At 43.6% G+C, this 21,744-nt stretch overlaps 1 protein-coding gene across 1 annotated transcript in view; it reads right to left on the minus strand.

Annotated features, from left to right (window-relative positions):
- The window catches only part of GXYLT2 (glucoside xylosyltransferase 2), an 81,507-nt gene extending 63,289 nt beyond the window's left edge, over positions 1-18,218 (minus strand). The window contains exon 1 of the mRNA XM_025273042.3: positions 17,813-18,218. Within this exon, the coding sequence (XP_025128827.1) occupies positions 17,813-18,087 (275 nt within the window). The 5' untranslated portion in view covers positions 18,088-18,218. The remainder of the gene's footprint in view (positions 1-17,812) is intronic.
- Positions 18,219-21,744: the final 3,526 nt, after the last annotated feature.

The raw sequence follows: 21,744 nt of genomic DNA on the forward strand, positions 1-21,744 counted from the left end.
TTCTGCATCCTGATCCTTCAATTTTGTGAGCTGGATACTGTCCACCTTTTCCTTCTCATGTCCTGAGACACCTGGTGCTGTGCTTACATCCTGGACCTTCACATACACTGTTGCTTCTGGAATGTTCTTCCCTAGGGCTTCCCTGGTGGCTCAGTGGTAAAGAATCTACCTGCCAATGCAGAGACTCGAGTTCAGTTCCTGGGTCAGGAAGATCCCCTGGAGAAGGAAATGGCAACCCACTCCAGTATTCTTGCCTGGGAAATCCCATGGACAGAGGAGCCTGGCAGGCTGCAGTCTATGGGGTTGCAAAGAGTCGGACACAACTGAAGCGATAGCACAGCACAGCACAGCACAGCTCTTTGCAAAACCACCTCCTTCTCCTTCGACAGTAGAATCACGCTTCCCTGACCACCTCATTGAAGGAGCACCTTCCCTCTTCTTTTCTATCGGGGTCTTTTATTTCATTCCAAAAACCTACCTTGTTTGGTGATTACTTACTCTTTCATTGTAATTTACAGCAAGCACACAATATTATTTACAGTCAACATAAGGCAATGTAAATTTTAAAAATCCTTAGAAAAAAGGTTGGAATAAAACACACAATGTATAGTTTCAATTTTTAAAATATAAAACATTATGTGTTGAAATAGTAAAGTTGGTACATGAAAAAAAATCCTTGCCCCATAAAATTTTTTTTGCATGTTACAGTCTGGTCTTTACTCCACCAAATAAAATACATACTAATGGTGTACATATAATTTTATATTCTACTTTTTTCATCTGATTCTTTTACTTTTCCTGTTACTTTTTAAGTCTTCATGACCATCATTTTAACTGGTTATCTGACTAAAACACCATGGCTTACCATTTCTTTCATGGTGGTTGTTCTCAATTTTTCTCAAATATACATATATATGTATATATATGTACATATAAAATCTTGCACTAAACATGTATAGGTCAATAGATTTTTTTTCCCCTTTTTTGCATTATTTCCTTACACTACATTCCCGGGAAGGGATTTACTGGGTTAACAGCTATTATCCTATCAAGGATGTAGTAATTTTGAGTTTCTCAAATTTACCCAAGAGTTCTTAGAAAACATCCAGACTATGAGAAGGAAAACAAAAAACATAACAAACATTAGACCATCCACCTCTGAGCTCCTTGTATGAGGTAACCGTGGAGCTGACAGCTGAAACAAGATGGAACACGCTTGCCCATGACATCAGTGCCTCCAAATTCCTTGTGTTCTGAAGAGGTGATGCATAGATTGTAGTTATCGTTTAGACACTGCATCAAATAACATTGAGTCTCACAGTAAGAAGTTATTCCATTTTCAGTTCTTTTTTAACAACGTCTTTTTCAACAGTGCTAATATGTCTTTCTAACATTGCCTAATTCTCCTTTTCAACTGAGAAGACAGCAGGCCTCAGCTAGAGAGCCTTCAGCAGGCACGAGTACCAAGTTAGAAATGAAAAGCTGTCTTGTTTTCTTAGTGTTTGATTTGACAATCCCCTTCTATTTATGTTATTGCTAACAATTTATGTCAGTGCTATAAAGTTTTCTTTACAAACAAATACACTAAGAATGTGGAGAAATCAGCACCCTCAAGCAGGACTGGTGAGACTGCAAAATAGTGCAACTGCTTTGGAAAACAGTTCCTCAAAATTTTAACTATAGAACTACCATCGGTCAGTTCAGTTCAGCTGCTCAGTCATGTCCAACTCTTTGTGACCCCATGGACTGCAGCACGCCAAGCTTCTCTGTCCATCACCAACTCCCAGAGCTTGCTCAAACTCATGTCCATTGAGTCAGTGATGCCATCCAACCATCTCATCCTCTGTCATCCCCTTCTCCTCCTGCCTTCAATCTTTCCCAGCATCAGGGTCTTTTCCAATGAGTCAGTTCTTCGCATCAAGTGGCCAAAGTCTTGGTATATCAGGTGGTAGTATAGAACTACCATATGACCCAGTAATTCTACTGCTAGGTATCCACCCAAGAGAAATGAAAACAATTGTCCTCACAAAAACATGTACATTTGTAAATGCTCCTAGTAGCATTATTTACAATAGCCAAAAAGTCCAACCCAAGTGTCCATCAACTGATGAATGAATAAACAAAATGTGGTATACCCATATAAAGGAATATTACGTGGCACTAAAAAGGAATGGAGCACTGATGCACCTGTCAACATATTAGAACCTTTAAAATAGTTTGTGAAAATACAAAAGACTACATGTTGCATGATTCCAAATGTACAAAAAGTCCAGGACAGGAAAATCCATAGAGACATAAGGCAGGTTAGTGGTTACCAGGGACTCACAGAAGGGGCGAAGGGGGAGTGACTGTTTCATGGGTATAGGGTTTCTTTTCCAAGTGATGAAACTGTTCTGAAACTGGATAGCAGGGATGGTTGCACAACTCTGTGAGTAAACTAAAAATCTCCACATTGTACACCTTTTAAGGGTATTTGAATTATATTGCAATAAAGCTGCTATTAAATAAATACACAAAGGCACACATTTATAACAAGGATAGATTTAAGTTTTTTTCTTTTCAAGTTAGCATACAGTAGTATAGTCTTAAAAATCATGATGATGATGTAGGAATGACTGAGGTTTGGAAAACGCCACCCTCCTTGTCCTGGTTTATGCCCGCTCTGTGATCCAATGAAAAATGATGCTCAGAACAACAGAGAAGGCTCAACCACCACCTCTGCACTGCTGGAGACGAGCGTCTCCTTAATTGCTTAAAAGTCTCAAGCGTGTGACTTAATTAAACTTCAATTTCTGGAGTGTATAAATAATGAAATACAGCATTTATGTGTAGTGCTATTTACTTTGGAGCCTATTACTGCAAAACACACTGAATTATTAATGCAAGTAATTGCTTCTACTCAGACCCTCTTTTCTGCTGTCTCCTGCTACCCCTGTTATCAGGGCTTCTTAACTGACAGGCTAAATTAACTCAGGTAAGCCTGATGCTATGATATGGGCTGGCAGTGTGAGCTGGACAGAAAATCACAGCCTGAACCGGCACTGTTGGTGTCTAGTTTTAATAGGGAAGGAAACCCAGAAATTTGAGGGGGGAGGTGGGAAGGAAGGGAAACAGACAAATTTTAAGATTTGACTTGAATATGCTCACCCTAGGGAAGACCTGACTTGTAGAATGCTCTTCCCCCCAACCCCTGTCCCAGTGGAATCTCTTTTAAGATGAAGCCATGGCTATTTGAACATGGAGATTTGCAAATGAGGTCACAGTGGCAGTTGAAAAAAGTGGAAATACCTTGATTTAGCTCCTAGCAAAAGAGTCTGGTGATGGGTGATTATATCCATGTTAAGTGTTGGCAGCCAGAGACATAATGAAGTTCCTTGCAAACTACAGGTCTGGGAACACATAAAACTCCTGACAAAAAATTTCCACACTGGAGCTGTGAGTAGAGCCTTTACTTAGCAACCCAGACATGACGCCCAGGACTGTGCTAACAGTTAAATCACTTTTAATGACCCATGGTTTGGAGTTAAATCAACAGTCTTTAATCTTCCAAGACAGACAGAAAAGCTGACATTTGCCTTGAAGTCCCTGGATTACATGAGCAGTGTTGAAACAATGCAAAAATATCTGCTATGAGGGGGAGACTTAATAAAATCATTCGATAAGTGAATCCAGTGATTAATAATTCATATTTTGCTTGGATCACAACATTTGAAACATGGCTGTGTTCCTAAACAAAGTCTAGCTCTAAAGAACAATAGGTGTCAATGCCCAAAGTTGGTGATTTTGTATGTGTGTGTATCTGGTTTTAGCCATCATTGTACACATATACATGGCTTATGATTAGGAAGCAGAGTCAGGATTCAAACTCAAGACTTAAGAAGCCTTGCTTTTCGTTATGATGCTGTATATGGGACCACATACACGTGAGTCAGAAAAGAAGCCCCCTCTAGGCACATAAAGCCTTTATCTTTACTTTGGGCTCCTGATTCAGTGATCTGAAGGTGAACTGGATTTCAGCGCCCACTAGAGCCCCACCAGGTGTGACTCCCATAGCATACCTGCACCATCTCTTCCTCCGCAATCTATCCACTCGCCCTTTGTTGTTGCTCAGTCACGTCCAATTCTTTGCAACCCCAAGGACTGCAGCACACCAGGCTTCCCTGTCCTTCACCATCTCCCAGAGCTTGCTCAAACTCATGTCCATTGAGTCGGTGATGCCATCCGACCATATCGCCCTCTGTCATCCCCTTTTCCTCCTACCTTCAGTCTTTCACAGCATCAGGATCCATTCTAATGAGTCAGCTCTTCACATCAGGTGGCCAAAGTATTGGAGCTTCAGCTTCAGAATCAGTCCTTCCAATGAATATTGAGGACTGATTTCCTTTAGGTTTGACTGGTTGGATCTCCTTGCAGTTCAAGGAACTTTCAAGAGTCTTCTCCAACACCACAGTTCAAAAGCATCAATCCTTTGGTGCTCAGCCTTCTTTGTGGTCCAACTCTCACATCCATATATGACTACTGGAAAAACCATAACTTTGACCATACAGACCTTTGTTGGCAAAGGAATGTCTCTGCTTTTTAATATGCTGTCTACATTTGCCACTCGTCCTTAGCTGAGGTTGTACACAACTGAGTTCATAATTCTTCTTCCAAAATTTTAGGACGCTGCCTGGACTAATTCTCGTTTCAGTTTTCCCCCTTATGATTGTTCCTGACACACAGGGAATTCTATTTCTCCATCTCCCTTTTCTTTTCAAATTAAGATGTTATTGAGATTTTAAAAATATGAACCAGCAGCACTGGTTTGAAATAAATGTCTGGTGACATGAGGGGGAAGAGTGTGGATTATATATTCCATGAATGGACACCTCTATTTCATTCCCCAAAACAGAGCATGAAGGACCTACCAACCTAAAGGGAGGAAAAGTAGTTTCCCCAACTAATTTCCATCTTCTTATGCCTCAGGCCAATAAGGGATTTTTTATTTTTATGATAATTAATATACTTTAAATTGTTTTATCAATATGCAAGTAATCCATATATTTAGCATAGAAAAATGCAAAATATAGACAAGCAAAAGAAGGGGTACCCAATTTGATAACTTCTGTTAACATTCTGGTATACCACTTTCCGGGTGGTGCAGTAATAAAGAATCCGCCTGCCAATGCAGGACACGCAAGAGACACGGGTCCAATTCCTGGGTCAGGAAAATCCCCTGGAAGAGGAAATGGTGACCCGCCCTAGTATTCTTGCCTAGAAAATTCCATGGACATAGGCGCCTTGCAGGCTACAGTCCATGGGGTTGCAAAGAGTTGGACATGACTGAGCACACAGGCAGATACCACCTTCCAGAGATATAACCAATATATGTGGGTATGTGTTTATAAATACATAAATATATAGAAAGCATTAAAAATGAGATAACTTTTATAATCTGTTTTTTCCCTTATAAATATAAACAATTTTCGAAGTTAAAAAAAAAGAGAGATTTCATTAAAGGTATCTTCTTCAAAGGGATTCTGGAAAGCAAGCAAACAGTTCAAATTTTAAGATATGTTCTCAAATACAGTGTGGTTGTAAGTAAAGATCAAATCATGTCTGAAGCTAGTATATCCACTGGACTTTTAAGTTATGTGAACCAATAAATACCCTTCCTTGATAAAGTTTTTTTTTAAAAAAGCAATATAGATCTAGTTTCACATAGACCTGGCTTCAAATTCTAGGTCTGTGACTTGGCTGTTCCATTTCTTGGGCCAACACTTTCACCATCTCTAACCCTCAGGTTTTCCATCTGTAAAATGGGCTTATTGATTCCAGTGGTTCTCTGCTTTTGGTTTTGGTGTTTCTTACTAGCATCCATTTCCAGGTGTTTTTGCTAAAGACACCTCAGTTTTCTTTGGGGGGAATCTCAGTTCTCAGTCCATGAGGTTGGGATGGGCTGAAATATCCTCCCCACCAGGTGAGGCCATCGGGGATTGGATGCACATGGGATCCAAGCCAGAGCAGCGGAGGCAGCCCTGGGACTCTTGCTGGATGAAATCTTTTCCTTCAAGGTTACTAAAGGAGGAGGACACAAGTCCAGATCTGTTGGAACTATCACACAGAAAAAAAACTGACCTACAAGTGTGGCCCACACAGAAGGAAGCAGAGCTAAAAAAATAGAGGCAAGATGATCACATGGGCTTCCTGGATGGCTCAGTGGATAAAGAATCTGCCTGCCATGCAGGAGACCAGGAAATATGGGTTCCATCCCTGGGTTGGGAAGATACCCTGGAGCAGGAAATGGCAACCCACTCCAATATTCTTGCCTGAAAAATCCCATGGACAGAGGAGCCTGGGCTACACTCCAAAGGGCCACCAAGAGTCAGACATGACTGAGTGACTAAACAAGCAAGACAAGACAGACATCCTGGATACATTTGTGACTGAAGCTTGATCTCCTTTGCAGTTTTAATTGATCTCACAGTTTTATGAGCTAGTAAATCCCTTTTTATGATTAAGTGATATGCTTATGATTAAGCTGAGGAGCTGAAATTCCATCACTTCTAACTAAAAAGAATATTGCCTATCCAATATCAGTACCCATCTCTTAGATTGTTACTAAGATTAAATGAAATAATGTGGCAAAATGCTTTCTATAGTACCTGGAGTGTTTTAAGTCATCAATAAATATTAGTTATCATCATCATTATTATTAAATATTAACTTAGATGCATCAGAAGCCTTCATTTTTCTCCAACTCCTTTATACCCATGCCCAAAATGGGCAAGGCAGAGCAGCAAAAAACTTAAGTGTCAATACTCAGTTATTGCAAATAAGGTTTGTAGTGTTTGCACACTTTCTAAACTTCTCAGACTTTAACAGCAAAGTCCATTACCCCATTTCTCCTGAGGGATGATATTTGATACTTGAACACTAAGGCCTGTTACTTTGGAGCAGCGGTCAAACAATTGGCTCCTTGTAATTCCCACAAAATTGAGAGGAGAAGAAAGCAGAGCAAGGGTTCAAGTCCAAGCAGAGACACAGGCTCCTGAAGAGCAGTGTCTGTGGACAAAATCCTGCATTTTGGTTCCTAAAGACACTGCTTAATTCCTGCAAACTCTTCACTTACCCTCAGCTTTTCTAAGATCAGAAACAATAGTTTTTCTGTCCTTGAGCAGAAGTCAAAGCTATAGATGGCCAGACTTTTGGGTTCTCAAACTCTCCAGAAAAATTGCCCAACTCTACCAGAGACAGTGAAAAGGGTCCTGTCCCATCTATTTCCCCAGCTTTTACTAAGGACCAGGTCACTGGGTTAGGATAGCATTCGCTATACACAGAGGCTGTCTGCATTTCCTCAAGACACAGCCCAGCGAAAAGCCTGCCTGAGTCTACATCTTAGCTCTGGTTAACATTTGCTGAGAGCCTCTCGGGTTGCACGTTCCGTGCCAGCATTTGACTCACATTGTTTCATTTCCTCCTTGAACTTAGGAGAAAGCCTAGATTTGCTGAGGAGCATTGACTCATTCAAAGCCACACAGCCAGTCAGCTGGATCTAGTTAGGATTCAGTTTCTAAATAATAAAGCAACCAAGATGAGAACAGTACCCAGAACAGCATGTCACACGCTGAGGGATCACCATGAGCTAGGCCTGTGCTTGGTGCTTTAGTGCATTACTATTATTTTAGCTGTTTGGACCTCAGTTTTCTCTCATATAAAAGGAAATTGCATTTTAAATTACATGTTCTCTATTGCCTCCTACTTATGGAAAGCTTGGACTCTAAACTGTACGGCTTTGAATATTTATCGGAAGATGACAGTCTTCTGTGTTGCTAAAAGAGGTCGGGGGGAAGCGGGCATCTAAAGATCACCCTCAAACACACCACAGCCACTCTTGGCTACCAAAATAGCATGGAATCCAAATAAAGGCATCAAATCAAGAAACTCTTTTTTCTGGGGCAGTTGTCAAAATTTCATGATATAAAATATATCAAGTGCTGGGCAAGTTCTGGGGAGGAACATGAATTCCATCTTCAAGTCTGCCTGTTATTTTCTTTTTTGAAAAAGCATTTTAAATGGTGATAAGAGGTGGTGCTGGTGGTAAAGAATCTGTCTGCCAATGCAGGAGATGAAAGAGATGCGAGCTCGATCCCTGGGTTTGGAAGATCCCCTGGAATAGGAAATGGCAACCCACTCCAGTATTCTTGCCTGGAGAATTCCATGGACAGAGGAGCCCACGGGCTACAGTCCATGGGGTCACAAAGAGTCAGACATGATGGGCCAGAACAGCCAGCAGAGGGCAGAAGCTGGCCTTGGGAAATATGTCAGCACCCACCCAACCCCACCCCAGTTGCTTGGCATTGCTTCTCAACCCTCCTTGTCATCCTGGGTCCATGAACTCCCCAGCTTTCTCCATGCCAGAGACAGACCTGCCAGTCCCTGAGTTTCCTATCATACAGTTCCAGCCACTAGAAATACTTTTCCCTTATCCTGTCTCTCTGATTGCAATTTTTTAAATCCTCCACCCCCCAAAGGCTCTAATTTGGCTTAGGAACATATTCCAGAATCACCTGGACAAGGTCAAGGACACAGGATGGCAGCTCCAGGGTGTAACGGACCTTCATTTCTTGGGTGGCCCTATAGCTGTTGCCTTTTTTCATCATCAATAGCACTTAGGTTTTGATGTAAAGAACCATCTGCTGCTGCTACTGCTTCTGCTGCTATGTCCCTTCAGTCGTGTCCGACTCTGTGCGACCCCAGAAACGGCGGCCCACTAGGCTCCCCCGTCCCTGGGATTCTCCAGGCAAGAACAGTGGAATGGGTTGCCATTTCCTTCTCCAGTGCAGGAAAGTGAAAAGTGAAAGTGAAGTTGCTCAGTCTTGTCCAACTCTTAGCGACCCCATGGACTGCAGCCTACCAGGCTCCTCCATCCATGGGATTTTCCAGGCAAGAGTACTGAAGTGGGTTGCCATTGCCTTCTCTGAAAGAACCATCTAGTTCCATTAAAAGGAGTTTAGGGGCTTCCCTGGCAGTCCAGTGGTTAAGACTCTGCACTTCCAGTGCAGGGTATGCAGGTTTGATCCCCGGTCAGGGAAGCAGGATACCACATATGGCACATCACGGCAGGGCGGGAGAGGATTTTGGTGGCAAATAACGGAAATCTCAACTGCAGCATGGAACAGGAGGGTTCAAGATGGGTCAGGCCTCCAAAGCTGTGGTTCTCAGGGTTCAGCACTGTCCACAAGGATCCACAGTCTCCATCTTTCTCTACTGCCCAGAGTGGTGACTTCAGTCAAGGCTGGTTTTCTGAGGATGGCAGTGACACCTGGGAAAAATGAACTCCCCAGCTTTCTCCATGCCAGAGACAGACCTGCCAGTCCCTGAGTTTCCTATCATACAGTTCCAGCCACTAGAAATACTTTTCCCTTATCCTGTCTCTCTGATTGCAATTTTTTAAAATTGCAATTGTTTATTTTCTTGTTTGTGTCTAGACGATAAAGTCTTTCGTCCACTAACATAAAATAAGTCCTCTTCTGGCTGATTAGGTCAGCTTGGGTCATGTAACACCTGTAAAACCAGTAACTATTGCCAGAGAAATGAAATTATATCTTGGTCCTGGATGTACAAAGATTACACTATGGCATGGATGGGGATGTCACGGTAGGTTTAGACCATTGCCTGGAGGTACGCCTCACTGCCAAACTGGGGGTGGGATGGGAAAATAGAGGTCAGGAGCCAACCACAACGTCTATTACTTTATCTCCACCCCGTGGTTCAGGCATATTTGGCCTCATCCCTAACTTAAGTGGTGAACCTTGCTTGGTTTACATCAATTAGCGGATACCATCTCACCCCTCTATTCCTTTCCATTTCCTCATCCACACTGTAGGCATTCAAACCAAACAAAGCCAATAAGATGGGAGAAAACTTTCGCTGGGGCTTCTAGGAAATAAAAACACTCCCTCTCCCAGAGAATCAAGGAAAAGAGGTTAGAATGATCCATGTGGTAGCAGATTACAGTTGGAGACATTAAGTATAAATCCATGTTTAACTTACACAGAGATGGTCATACATGGAAAAATTTATAAGTACATGTACATACATAGGTTAGTACACATATATGTGTTTTGCTCTCTGGGCTGTGAGGGCCAAATTAAATGACACCCCAATAGCAACAAACATATTGAGTATCCAAATCTTGGCTTTTAACACCATTTTCCAATGAGCGAAATCAGGTCTCCTGGAAGAAATGACCGATTTTATGTCTGAAGCAGGAAACACAGGAGGTGAGCCTGCAGCCTCTTATAGTGCCAGAGAGTAAGAAAGTGCCCAGAAAGACAAGACTGAAAACAAAAAACCAAAGCACAGGGATGGGAGTATGTCTAAAGGGCATAGCAGCCAACTGTAAGAGCTACTAATGACTTGAACTGAAACAATTTCAACAACAAAATAAAGTCATGTTGCATTGTAACTCAAAGTATAAAATATCTATGATTCTATACTGATTTATGACTGAATAAATTAACAAATGGGGGAGAAGAAACACAATATCTCCCACACAAAAGAATTTCAAATAAATTATATACAGATATTCCATACTCCCTGGAGAAGGAAATGGCAATCCACTCCAGTATTCTTGCCTGGGGAATCCCATACAGAGGAGCCTGGTGGGCTACAGTCCATGGGGTCACAAAGATTTGAACATGGCTGAGTGATTAAGCACGCTCCATCCTCAAGGAGGGGCAACATAACTCCACACTCCTTACATGGCAGCTGTGCAGTGTCTTCCTTCTAAAGAGTACGGTATGGAGACAGGGAAAGAGTAAGTCTAGAAACACTATCTCAGCCAGGTGACCAAGGCCAACATTAATTCACGTTGATAGTATATACACTTGATATGATGTGATGAAATGGTGCTATATCTCTATAGTTTTTCTCCTGGTAATTCATAACCCCAGAGTCACCCTGAGTAAAATATCAGATACATTCCAATCGTGAAGCATCTTACAAAATACCTCACTAGTGCTCTTCAGAACTCTCAAGGTCATCAACAAAGAAGGAAAGTCTGAGAAACTGCCACAGCCCAGAGGAGCTCAAAGAGATGTGACAACCAAATGTAACATGATGTCATGGATAAAATCCTGGAACTGAAAAAGAGCACGAAGTAAAAACTGCTGCTGCTGCTGCTGCTAAGTCACTTCAGTCGTGTCCGACTCTGTCCGACCCCATAGACGGCAGCCCACCAGGCTCCCCCGTCCCTGGGATTCTCCAGGCAAAAACACTGGAGTGGGTTTTCCTTTCCTTCTCCAATGCATGAAAGTGAAAAGTGAAAGTGAAGTCGCTCGGTTGTGTCCGACTCTTTGCGACCCCATGGACTGCAGCCCACGAGGCTCCTCCATCCATGGGACTTTCCAGGCAGGAGTACTGGAGTGGGGTGCCATTGCCTTCTCCAAAGTAAAAACTAAGGTAATCTAAAAATACCAAACATTAGTAATAATGTATTGCTATTATTTGGTAAATTACAACAAATGTATCATACCAGTATAAGATTTTAATCAGAGAGGAAACTGGGTACAAGATATAAGGGAAACCTCTGGAGTACATACTCCCCAATTTTTCCACAAATGTCACTAAGTCGTGTCCAACTCTTGGACCTCCATGGACTATGGCCCAACAGGCTCCTCTGTCCATGGAATTCTCCAGGCAAGAATACTGGAGTGGGTTGCCATTTCCTTCTCCAGGGGATCCTCCCAACCCAGGAATTGAACCTGAGTTTCCTGCATTGCAGGACAGAAGAAAATGGCTCAGACGGTAAAGCGTCTGCCTACAATGCGGGAGACCCGGGTTCGATCCCTGGGTTGGGAAGATCCCCTGGAGAAGGAAATGGCAACCCACTCCAGTACTCTTGCCTGGAGAAATCCATGGATGGAGGAGCCTGGTGGGCTACAGTCCATGGGGCCGCAAAGAGTCGGACACGACTGAGCGACTTCACTTTCACTTTCTCCTGCATTGCAGGCAGATGATTTACCAACTGAGCTACGAGGGAAGCCCTCTAAAAAAATTAAAACCTATTAAAAGAAAAATATTCCCTTTCTTGAAAGGATGTTACTATTAGAGATCCTCCCTAAAAGGTGTAAGATTGTTTTGAATATTATTAAGTAATATGCAATTTTATAACAGAAGCAAAGTCTTAGTATATTGCTGGCATAAAGGGGGTGCTGCATTCATTCATTCATTAGTTCACTCAGCCAATATTTACTGAGTACCTACTGAGAGCTTATCTCTGTTCTAGGTGCCAGCTGTAAATTGATTAACAAGACATGAAGCGTGCATGAAGGGGGAAGGAGCAAAGTAGTATTTTCATATAATGATGAGTACTATTTAAAAAATTAGCTATTTAGTGCTAAAAAAAAAAAAATAAATAAGAGCAAGGAGGTACAGGATGATGGGCAGGGTCCCAGCTGGGAAGAATCCTCCGAGGCAAAAACCTGAAAGCATAAACCTGAGAGAAATGAGGAAGCTAGCCACACAAGGACAGCAGCAAAGAACATTTCAGCATAGGAAAAAGTAGGCAGTGCTGGCCAGAGTGGTTGAAGCAGAGTGAGTGAAGTGGGGAGGGATAGGAGATGAGGTCAGAGAGCTAAATGGGCCTGAAATACGGTTCAAAGGCCACACTAAGAAACTGAATTTTACTGTGTAGGATGTGAAGTTAGTGACTGGAACCAGCAAACTTTGTCATATTATTTAAGATTATTTCAGCAGCTGTATAGAAAATGGACTGTAGAGGGCGCTAGAGTGCACACCCCAAGTCAAAGAGAAGCTACTGTAGTTCAGTTCAGTTCAGTTCAGTCGCTCTGTTGTGTCCAACTCTTTGCGACCCCATGAATCGCAGCACACCAGGCCTCCCTGTCCATCACCAACTCCCAGAGTTCACTCAAACTCACGTCCACTGAGTCGGTGATGCCATCCAGCCATCTCATCCTCTGTCGTCCCCTTCTCCTCCTGCCCCCAATCCCTCCCAGCCTCAGAGTCTTTTCCAATGAGTCAACTCTTCGCATGAGGTGGCCAAAGTACTGGAGTTTCAGCCTCAGCATCATTCCTTCCAAAGAACACCCAGGACTGATCTCCTTTAGAATGGACTGGTTGGATCTCCCTGCAGTCCAAGGGACTCTCAAGAGTCTTCTCTAACACCACAGTTCAAAAGCATCAATTCTTTGGCACTCAGCCTTCTTCACAGTCCAACTCTGACATCCATACATGACCACTGGAAAAACCATAGCCTTGACAAGATGGACCTTTGTTGGCAAAGTAATGTCTCTGCTTTTGAATATGCTATCTAGGTTGGTCATAACTTTCCTTCCAAGGAGTAAGCGTCTTTTAATTTCCTGGCTGCAATCACCATCTGCAGTGATTTTGGAGCCCCCCAAAATAAAGTCTGACACTGTTTCCACTGTTTCCCCATCTATTTCCCATGAAGTGATGGGACCAGATGCCATGATCTTCGTTTTCTGAATGTTGAGCTTTAAGCCAACTTTTCACTCTCTTTCACTTTCATCAAGAGGCTTTTTAGTTCCTCTTCACTAAGCGAAAAGCAAAGGAGAAAAGGAAAGATATAAGCATCTGAATGCAGAGTTCCAAAGAATAGCAAGAAGAGATAAGAAAGCTACTGCAGTGGTCCATGCCAAACCATGGTGTTCAGGAGCTGGGTGGCAACCATGAAAATAGTAGAAATGGTGGGACTGGGGTTATACTTTGAGATAAAACCAAGACGACTTACTAAATGAATACACGGAGAGGGTGAAAGAGGGGACTTACGGAGCAATCAACAAAAATGAATGTGAAACTAGAATCTGCACTCACAGTGACCAAGTATCATAGATGGTCCTCAAGATCTGGAGATCTGTAATGTGCTCTGGGGTGACCGGTTAATTATAGGTTGGCCACAGACCTGGCATTTTGCTGTATAACATAATCCCTCTTTAGTGAGATCTTTATTCAGGCTTGAACCTCTGAGAGACTTCTCTCAGAGACCAAAGGGAACTGCAGAAAGTGCTGTGTCTTGATGAGCAAATATACTCGCCTCCTCTCATTGGGGCAGCTGTGAAGGCTGCCAAATATGTAGTGTGTTTTTGTGTTGTCATCCCTCTTCCAAACTCCACCTACCATTGCACAATGAGTACCTGGCTCAGGACACATGTGTAATAAACATCTGCTGAATGACTGTGGTACAAAATCACAGAGGGGCTTAGACATAGCCCAAGTCTCCCTTAGAAGCCATATTTTTATGGCTTCTAGAGAAAACAGCACTATCCAAGCTAAATCAAAAGACAAAAATAGAAGTTCAGGAGAGGGTGAAGGCTGACTAATCAGCAGGAGTTCTAGGTTACGGCCAATAAATGAGAAACAGAGTGATTTTGCAAGACACAACACAAAGGGCTAAGCAACAGTCCTTACTGGGATTTTGCAGCTGAACTTGATGATCTCATCACAGGACGGTCAAATGGCAGAGCTGAAAAAGATCTTAGAAAATTTGTGGATCGACTCTCATTTGACAGATATAGAAATTAGGGTGAAATGGTTCCAGAATAGAACCCAATCCTCTGGACTCCAGATGACAAATTCTTTTTCCTATCACACTGATGGGCAGTTATATTAAACTTCCTCTTCTGTAGGCAGGCTCAAAGGGTATTCAGAAGCAAGCTGGAGAGACAGTCTTCTGAAATCAAATCTAATGTAAAGTTCTCATTTTAGGATTCAGTTGCATGAAAAAAAAAATGATCCCTCTTGATAAACTTTTCCTCTTATCATTCAAAGAAAATAACACAGCCCATTATGGTTCCCTTTTTGACATGGCTGCCAGGAAGCTTAGAGCTAAATTGAACACTTAATCCTCACAACAATAGTGGCCTTAGTTTTAGACAAACAGTACTTATTTCCCACCTCCTCTTTATGACTTTTCATGTTTCGTAAGTATTTCAATGGCCTTATTGTATATGTGTCAGTTACTGTTAGTCATCTCAAATTTGTTTTGGAAGTCAGCCAGGTCTAAATCACCAAAAAAAAAAAAAAAGAAGGAAGATTTCATTTCTCTTGCGCCCTGGAACCGCTACTTAAAGAGTGTGGTGTCCGTTTTCAGATTCCACCCTTGACCTAAAAGCTCAGACCTCACCTCCTGGCTTTATATTTATGGAAAGGGGAGCCCACCACAGGACAGATTGCATACAAATGACTACTTATAAAATTGTAGGGTCTGCCTGCTAACTAGGCAAATCCCTGGAAACATCTCTGAAATGAAAACAAGATGTGGAAGGAGAATGCCATGCTTGCTGTGCTGACGTGGCAGGAGTTCATTTACACCACGACCCTGCAGGGAGCAGTATAGCCCTGGAAGGATGGTCAGCAGGTGGTGGACTGGGTCTCATCCAGCCCCACCATTTCTGCTGAATACTCCCCAGGCCCGAGATACCAGATCACGCATGTAGCCTTCATCTCTTCTGGATTCTGGCCACATCAAGAGATTAAAGCACTCATTTTCTGAAAATATGAGGCTTACTTTTCCCTCCCCAAAATGAAATTCCTCCTAAACCACAAAAATTTAACCCAGGCAGGATTAGGAAAGCAACAAAGGCGTCCATGCAAAGATCTTTCCTCCTGCTCCCTTACTGCTTCTGTCACCATTCCTGTCCAGGTAGCAAAAGAAACCTTAAGAAGTCCCCAAAAATGTCAACTTTGCCAGAGGGCTTTCACATTTATGCGTTTGAGCCTGAGACTTCCTGTGGCTTTTTTGTTTTTTACTCTTTCCTGACTTTAAAAATTTTGTTCTTTATTCTTATGGTGTTGGCCATGATTTCCACGATAATCTACCAGATATGTTCAGAAGAAAAATGACTTCAGGAGGTGCTGTTGCTCATGGAAATAGTCCTTCCTGAAACCATCCATTTGGATTCTGCTCGTGATCTCTTCTGAGTCAGAGCCAATTTGTTCAGATAGAGACAAGAAGATACTGCCCCAGTGTTCCCAACACCTTGAAGGATGAAGACAGTTCCAAAAATTGGTCACATTTCTTTAGAAAAAAATCTCAGGAAAATGATGAATGCAGGCAAGTCTCATGTATGACATGTGCACTAGTACTAAATGGCTCAACCTGGACCCAGACTGCTGGGATATTTAACCTCACCTTGGAAACGGAGACAAATTGCTAAACCTTGTGTAATATTTTCCTCATCTGTAAAATGGGGATAATATTAGTGCTTGATTAGTGCTTACTTAGAGCAGGCTCTCAAAGTTTGGTATGCATCAGAAACAAGAGGAGGGCGTATTAAAACACAGATTACTGACCTCATCCTCCTGATTTCTTACTCAGAGGGTCTAGGGGTGGGGTGGAAGAGGGGAGGGGTAAGACTGCATTTCTAACAAAGCCCCAGGTAAAGCTGGTGCTGCTGGTTCAAAGAGCCCTTTGGGAGAACCACTATCATAGGGTTATGGTACTGATGGTATAATTAAGAATCATAACCTGCATTAACAATGACTTTTAACATACTGAGGTTAACACTATGCCTCGTAAAAAGTTAGCCATGACAAATGGTTTCCAATCTTATTACCTTCCAAGTTGTCCCATCAACTTACAAATCACAGCAACCTTGTAGTTAAACTGTATTAGAACCCATTATAAAAAACCTTAGTACCTAGAAGGGAAAACCCTATTTAGTTCCTAACAGAAATATCCTTACAGAGCAAATACATTCATAAGAGGTTATAAATGGTTCCAAGTACTCAAAAACAATTCTATAGGTCATTGGGTGTTTTGCTCCTAAAACTCATCCCTACTCATTTGTACATCTCTTACCAGGCAGAAGAGAACGCTGACACAGCTACTTACTGAGGTCTCCTGACTTTTCTCTCATAGTAAAAACGTCAAACCAGATTTAGTCACTATGGTCAAAAAGAAGTCTTCCAGTCGTTTCAAGCCATTAGGGAGCCCAGCAAACGTGGACGTTGCAACTGGCAGTTAGAAACATCAACAGCCTCAAAAGGGTAGAGGAAACAGACGGTTACAAGACAGGGGGATTGTTAAAAAGCTCTCTCCACAACAAAGGAAATGAACGCAAATCCCTAACCTGCAGGCGTTCCAGCGACCCTAAGGCCAAGATAAAACTCTCTGATGAAAAGCTGTGGCGGGTTAAGCTCTGTGTAAAGAAAGAGGATATCAAACAGAATGTTGATGGCTAAGACGTTTTCCTTGCAGGACTCTGACCATACAGGAGTCTGAAAAAGAAGGAATTACAAGGAACCCCCACTGTCTTTCCCGTGCCACGCATCACTCCTTCCTAGGAGAACACTTCTTTTTAACACCCTCAGGTAGAGTGCCTCTTCTGTTCTAAGCACAGGGCAATTCGAGGTTCAATAAGAAACAGCCAGTACTTAGCAAAAATCTACCTTTTCCAACTCAATCAGATCTAAGTTTTTGGTTTAAAAAAAAAAATCTCCAGTGAAATATGAGAGATGAAGCATTCTTGCATCGCGATGGCTTTTGAGAAATTAAACAAAGGGCGCAAGTTTGGAAAAATGAAAATATATGCTTTTGCCCGGGGAAGTTAAGAATGTAACATGCCAATCATTTCCCCTGACACTTCCCTTTCCAAAAGGTACGTGATGACTAGCACTGCGCTGGAAGACGATTTTTCATTTCTAGCAGGGTAAGACATAAAAGTGGGCAGCCCGTGGGTGAACTTGGAGTTTGTCCCTCCAGCCCACAGCCTCCCTTGGACTTGACACGGGTGGAGGGAGGGAGACACGGGTCCACAGATGGGATTCTGGGGCTGCCACGACTCACCTCGCCGACTTCTTCAGGCTCACGGCGCCCCGACGGCCGGCTCGGGGGCGCAGACGCGGAGGCCGGCGCCGACGAGCGCTCAGGCCGGCCCCCGGGAAGGCGCTCCAGCCCGGGAGGCGCGCGGGGGCCGGCGCGGCGCGGCGCGGCGGGGTGGATGCGGGGCGCGCGAGGGGCGCTGGGGGTGCGGCGCGGCCGGCGCGCAGGGACAGAAGCGCCAGCAGGAGCGCGGCCAGCGCGAGCAGGAGCAGCGCCGCCGCCTTGTTGCGGAGCTTCATGGTGCGGCGCGGCGGCGGCGGCCCCCGGGCGACCGGGCCCCTCTGAGCATCGCGCCACCCCGGGCGGCGGGGAGAGGGCAGCGGCGCGCGGCGGCCGCCTCCTCCGCCCGCCCGCCGGGGACTGGGGTCCCGGCGGCCGACGGGCGGGCGGGCGGGCGCGCGACGGAGGAGGAAGAGGAGGGAGGGAAAGAGGGGGAGGCGTGAGCCGGCCCGAGGAGGGGCAGCCCGCGCCTACCGTACTGTGTGGAGTAGCTGCCCGTTTGCCCACCCGCCGGCAGCGAGGCGCTCGGTCTTCTGGTAGGGCCGCCTCAAAACCCCTTACTCCTCCATCCATCCATCCATCCATTCACCCATTCTCTCCCACTCCGTTCCATCCCCTCGTTTACTTCCTTATTTCACTCATTCACGTACTCTTCCATTCCATCCCCTGTTCATTATATTCCCTCATTATCCCATGCATTTCCCCCGTCATTTATTTTTATCCATCTAACCGCTCACTCGAGCAGCTATCCACACGTCCACTCAGGCCGGGACATCCCTGTCCCCCTTGGCCTTGTAGGGCCTGGCACTTGGTAGATAGCTGTACGATAACGTGACTCCAGCTCCATATAGCCTAAACAAGTTACAGAGCGAATTTTAGAGTCTGGGTTTAAAATCTGACTCTACACCTCACTGACTAGGTGATCTTGGGGAACTTGGGCAGCTATCTTGAGCCTTTATTTCCCTTCATGCAAACTGGGATTATATTGCTCTTCTCCACAGGAGTGTTGAGTGGGCTTTTCTTAAACAAAGCATTCGAAGAAACTCACACAGTGCTTAGCTCACAACCGGTGCTCAATAAAACTTATGTGATAATTAGTACAATAAAACAGCTTTTCATGTATACATAAATGCAAGCTTTCTGACATAGATTTGAGATAGAGTAATTAGTTCACAACCTAGTGTAGAAATGCATTCTTCTGAGACTTTAACAGCCAGAATTATCAGACCAAGTTTCTGGAAGTTTCTAACTCTTCTTCCAGGGCATTCCATCATAAACCTGTACCATGAGGACTCCTCCTCTTACTATTTATCGTGAACTGCTAGCCAGTGTTCTATTAACTTTCTTTTCAGCTTGGCCATGGAACAAAGAACGCTAGTTATGGCAATGTCTCTGAGATTCTACAGGATTCCATGTTGCCTTCTAAATCACCTAAAATTCAATTATATTCCAAATGGTTCTCATATTAGCATTACATTTTAATTCTTTGAGAGATTCTGTTGTATTGAAAGTTCTAGGAATGAGAACATATAAACACCTGGAACCTCTGGTCAAGCAGGCACTTGGGAGATGGCAGGATGCAGGCTCAGGGTGTGTATGGCAGATGTTGCAGCTGAGAGCACAAAAAATTCATTGATTCTCACCGAGAGTGAGGTGCTGTCTCAGTAAGATGCATTTTGGAACCGTGGAAAGGATGTTTTGTGTCTCAATAACTGGCAGATTCTACTGACACATGCTAAACCTCCTACAATGCTAGGACACTCCAGTAACAAAAAATCATTCTGGGTTGGGACTTCTTTGGTGGCCCAGTGGTTAAGACTCTGTGCTTCCACTGCAGGGGGCACGGATTTGATCCCTGGTCAGGGAACTAGATCCTACATGCTACAGCCAAGACCTGGTGCAGCCAAATAAATAAAAAAAAATATTTTTTAAGAAAAAGAAATGTCTTGGACCAACTGCCAACATGACGATGCTGTGGAAAAACACTGGGTTAGGCTAAGGCTTGATGTTCAGGCTTTCCAAATTCAGAAATGACCATTATTATGTTGGTATGTGGCCAAGCAAAGCAACAATTTCCAAACTCTGTCTTGCCTCCTCTCTTCCTCAAGGAGACACGTGCAACAATAATAAAATGAGGCCAAATCACACTTGACTAGCAGTTAAGGTTTTGGTCTCAAATACCAAAATAGAACTTGGGCAAGCTAGGTCTGAACAAACAGAGGACCCTGATTTATTCAGCCTTGCTGGAACAAAGGAAAGGCCTGATTTACTTCCTTTCCCTGAGTTCAAATTCATGTTTTGGTTACTGCTCTGACATCTAATGTCATGGAAAAAGGGTTCCAGATACATTATCTAGGATTTACCCAATTTTTCACTTGGATGTCTAATATACCAAATGCTTTTTTAATTTTGTATCTCTATCCCAGAAATCTGTTCTTCCACTGGGAATTTTGACATGTCTAGATACCCATTTGCTCAAGCTAGAAATTAGGTAGGAAACATCCTTGGTTTCTCTGCTTACCTCACACTTGTATTAGTTATCTATTGTTGCATAACAAACCCCCAAATTTGGTGGCTTAAAACACATACAGGGACTTCCCTGGTGGTCCAGTGGTTAAGACTCCACCTTCCAATGCAGGGGATGTGGGTTTGATCTCTGGTCAGGAAACTAAGATTCCACATACAACTAAGCTCCCATGGTGCAACTAAGCCCACACGCCTCAGCTAAGACTAGACACAGCTAAATAAATATTTTAAAAAAGATATTATACACATACAATCTCATGCTTTCTGTGGGTAAGAATCCAGCAGAGTGTAGCTGGGTTCTCTGCTTCACAGGCTCTCAAAAGGCTGTAATCAAAGTGTTGGCCCAGGTGTGGTGGTCTCAGCTGAAGGCTCAACTGGGAAAGGATCAGCTTCTAAAACTCACATGGTTGTTGAAGGGGGTGGTTTCTTTCAGGTCATTGTATTGAGAATTTCAGGTCATTATTTCTTTCAGGTCATTGTTTTGATGACTCTTTGCCAGAGACTGCCCTCCGTGCCTTGCCAGGTGGCTCTCTCTATCAGGGTAAGGACATCAGAAGAGCTAGAGAGAGAACACAGAAGTGATAGTCTTATTATCTATTTTAGGAAGTGACATTCCATCGCAACGCTGTGTTCTTCTTATTGGAAACAAGGCATTAAACCCATTCTACCCTTAAGTGGCTTTCCTGGTGGCTTAGACGGTAAAGTGTCTGCCTACAACGCGGGAGACCCAGGTTTGATCCCTGGGTTGGGAAGATCCCCTGGAGAAGGAAATGGCAATCCACTCCAGCACTCTTGCCTGGAAAATCCCATGGACGGAGGAGCCTGATAGGCTACAGTCCATGGGGTTGCAAAGAGACTCAAAAGAGTCGGACACGACTGAGCGACTTCACTTTCACTTTCACTTTCACCCTTAAGTGGAGAGGATTACACAAGGGCCTGAATACCAGGATTACTGGGAACTGTTTTAGAAGGCTGCCTCCCTTACCTCCCATATATGAGAGTCAGCAAGTTCTGTCAACTCTGTCTCCAAGCTGCAGTTGGTATCTGTCCACTTTTCTCCTGAGTTGTCCATAAGGATTATTTGACAAGACCAAACCTTGCCCAGTTCCTCATGGTCTTGTTCTCATTGTATTTCATATAAATTATTCCCACTCCACCCCTCGCTACTTTAAATTGTATGATGTAGCTCTTTTGTGGCCTAGAAACCTCCTGGCTTTTCCCCATGCCTTCTTCCAATCCTTAAACCAGAATAATTTTTTTAAAACATGTACTGAGTCCTATTTCTCCTCTTGGGCTTTCCTGGTGACTCAGCTGATAAAGAGTCCACCTGCAATGCAGGAGACCTGGGTTCGATCCCTGGGTTGGGAAGA

Source organism: Bubalus bubalis, chromosome 21 (genome assembly GCF_019923935.1).
Source record: "Bubalus bubalis isolate 160015118507 breed Murrah chromosome 21, NDDB_SH_1, whole genome shotgun sequence".
NCBI classification, from domain to species: Eukaryota; Metazoa; Chordata; class Mammalia; order Artiodactyla; family Bovidae; genus Bubalus; species Bubalus bubalis.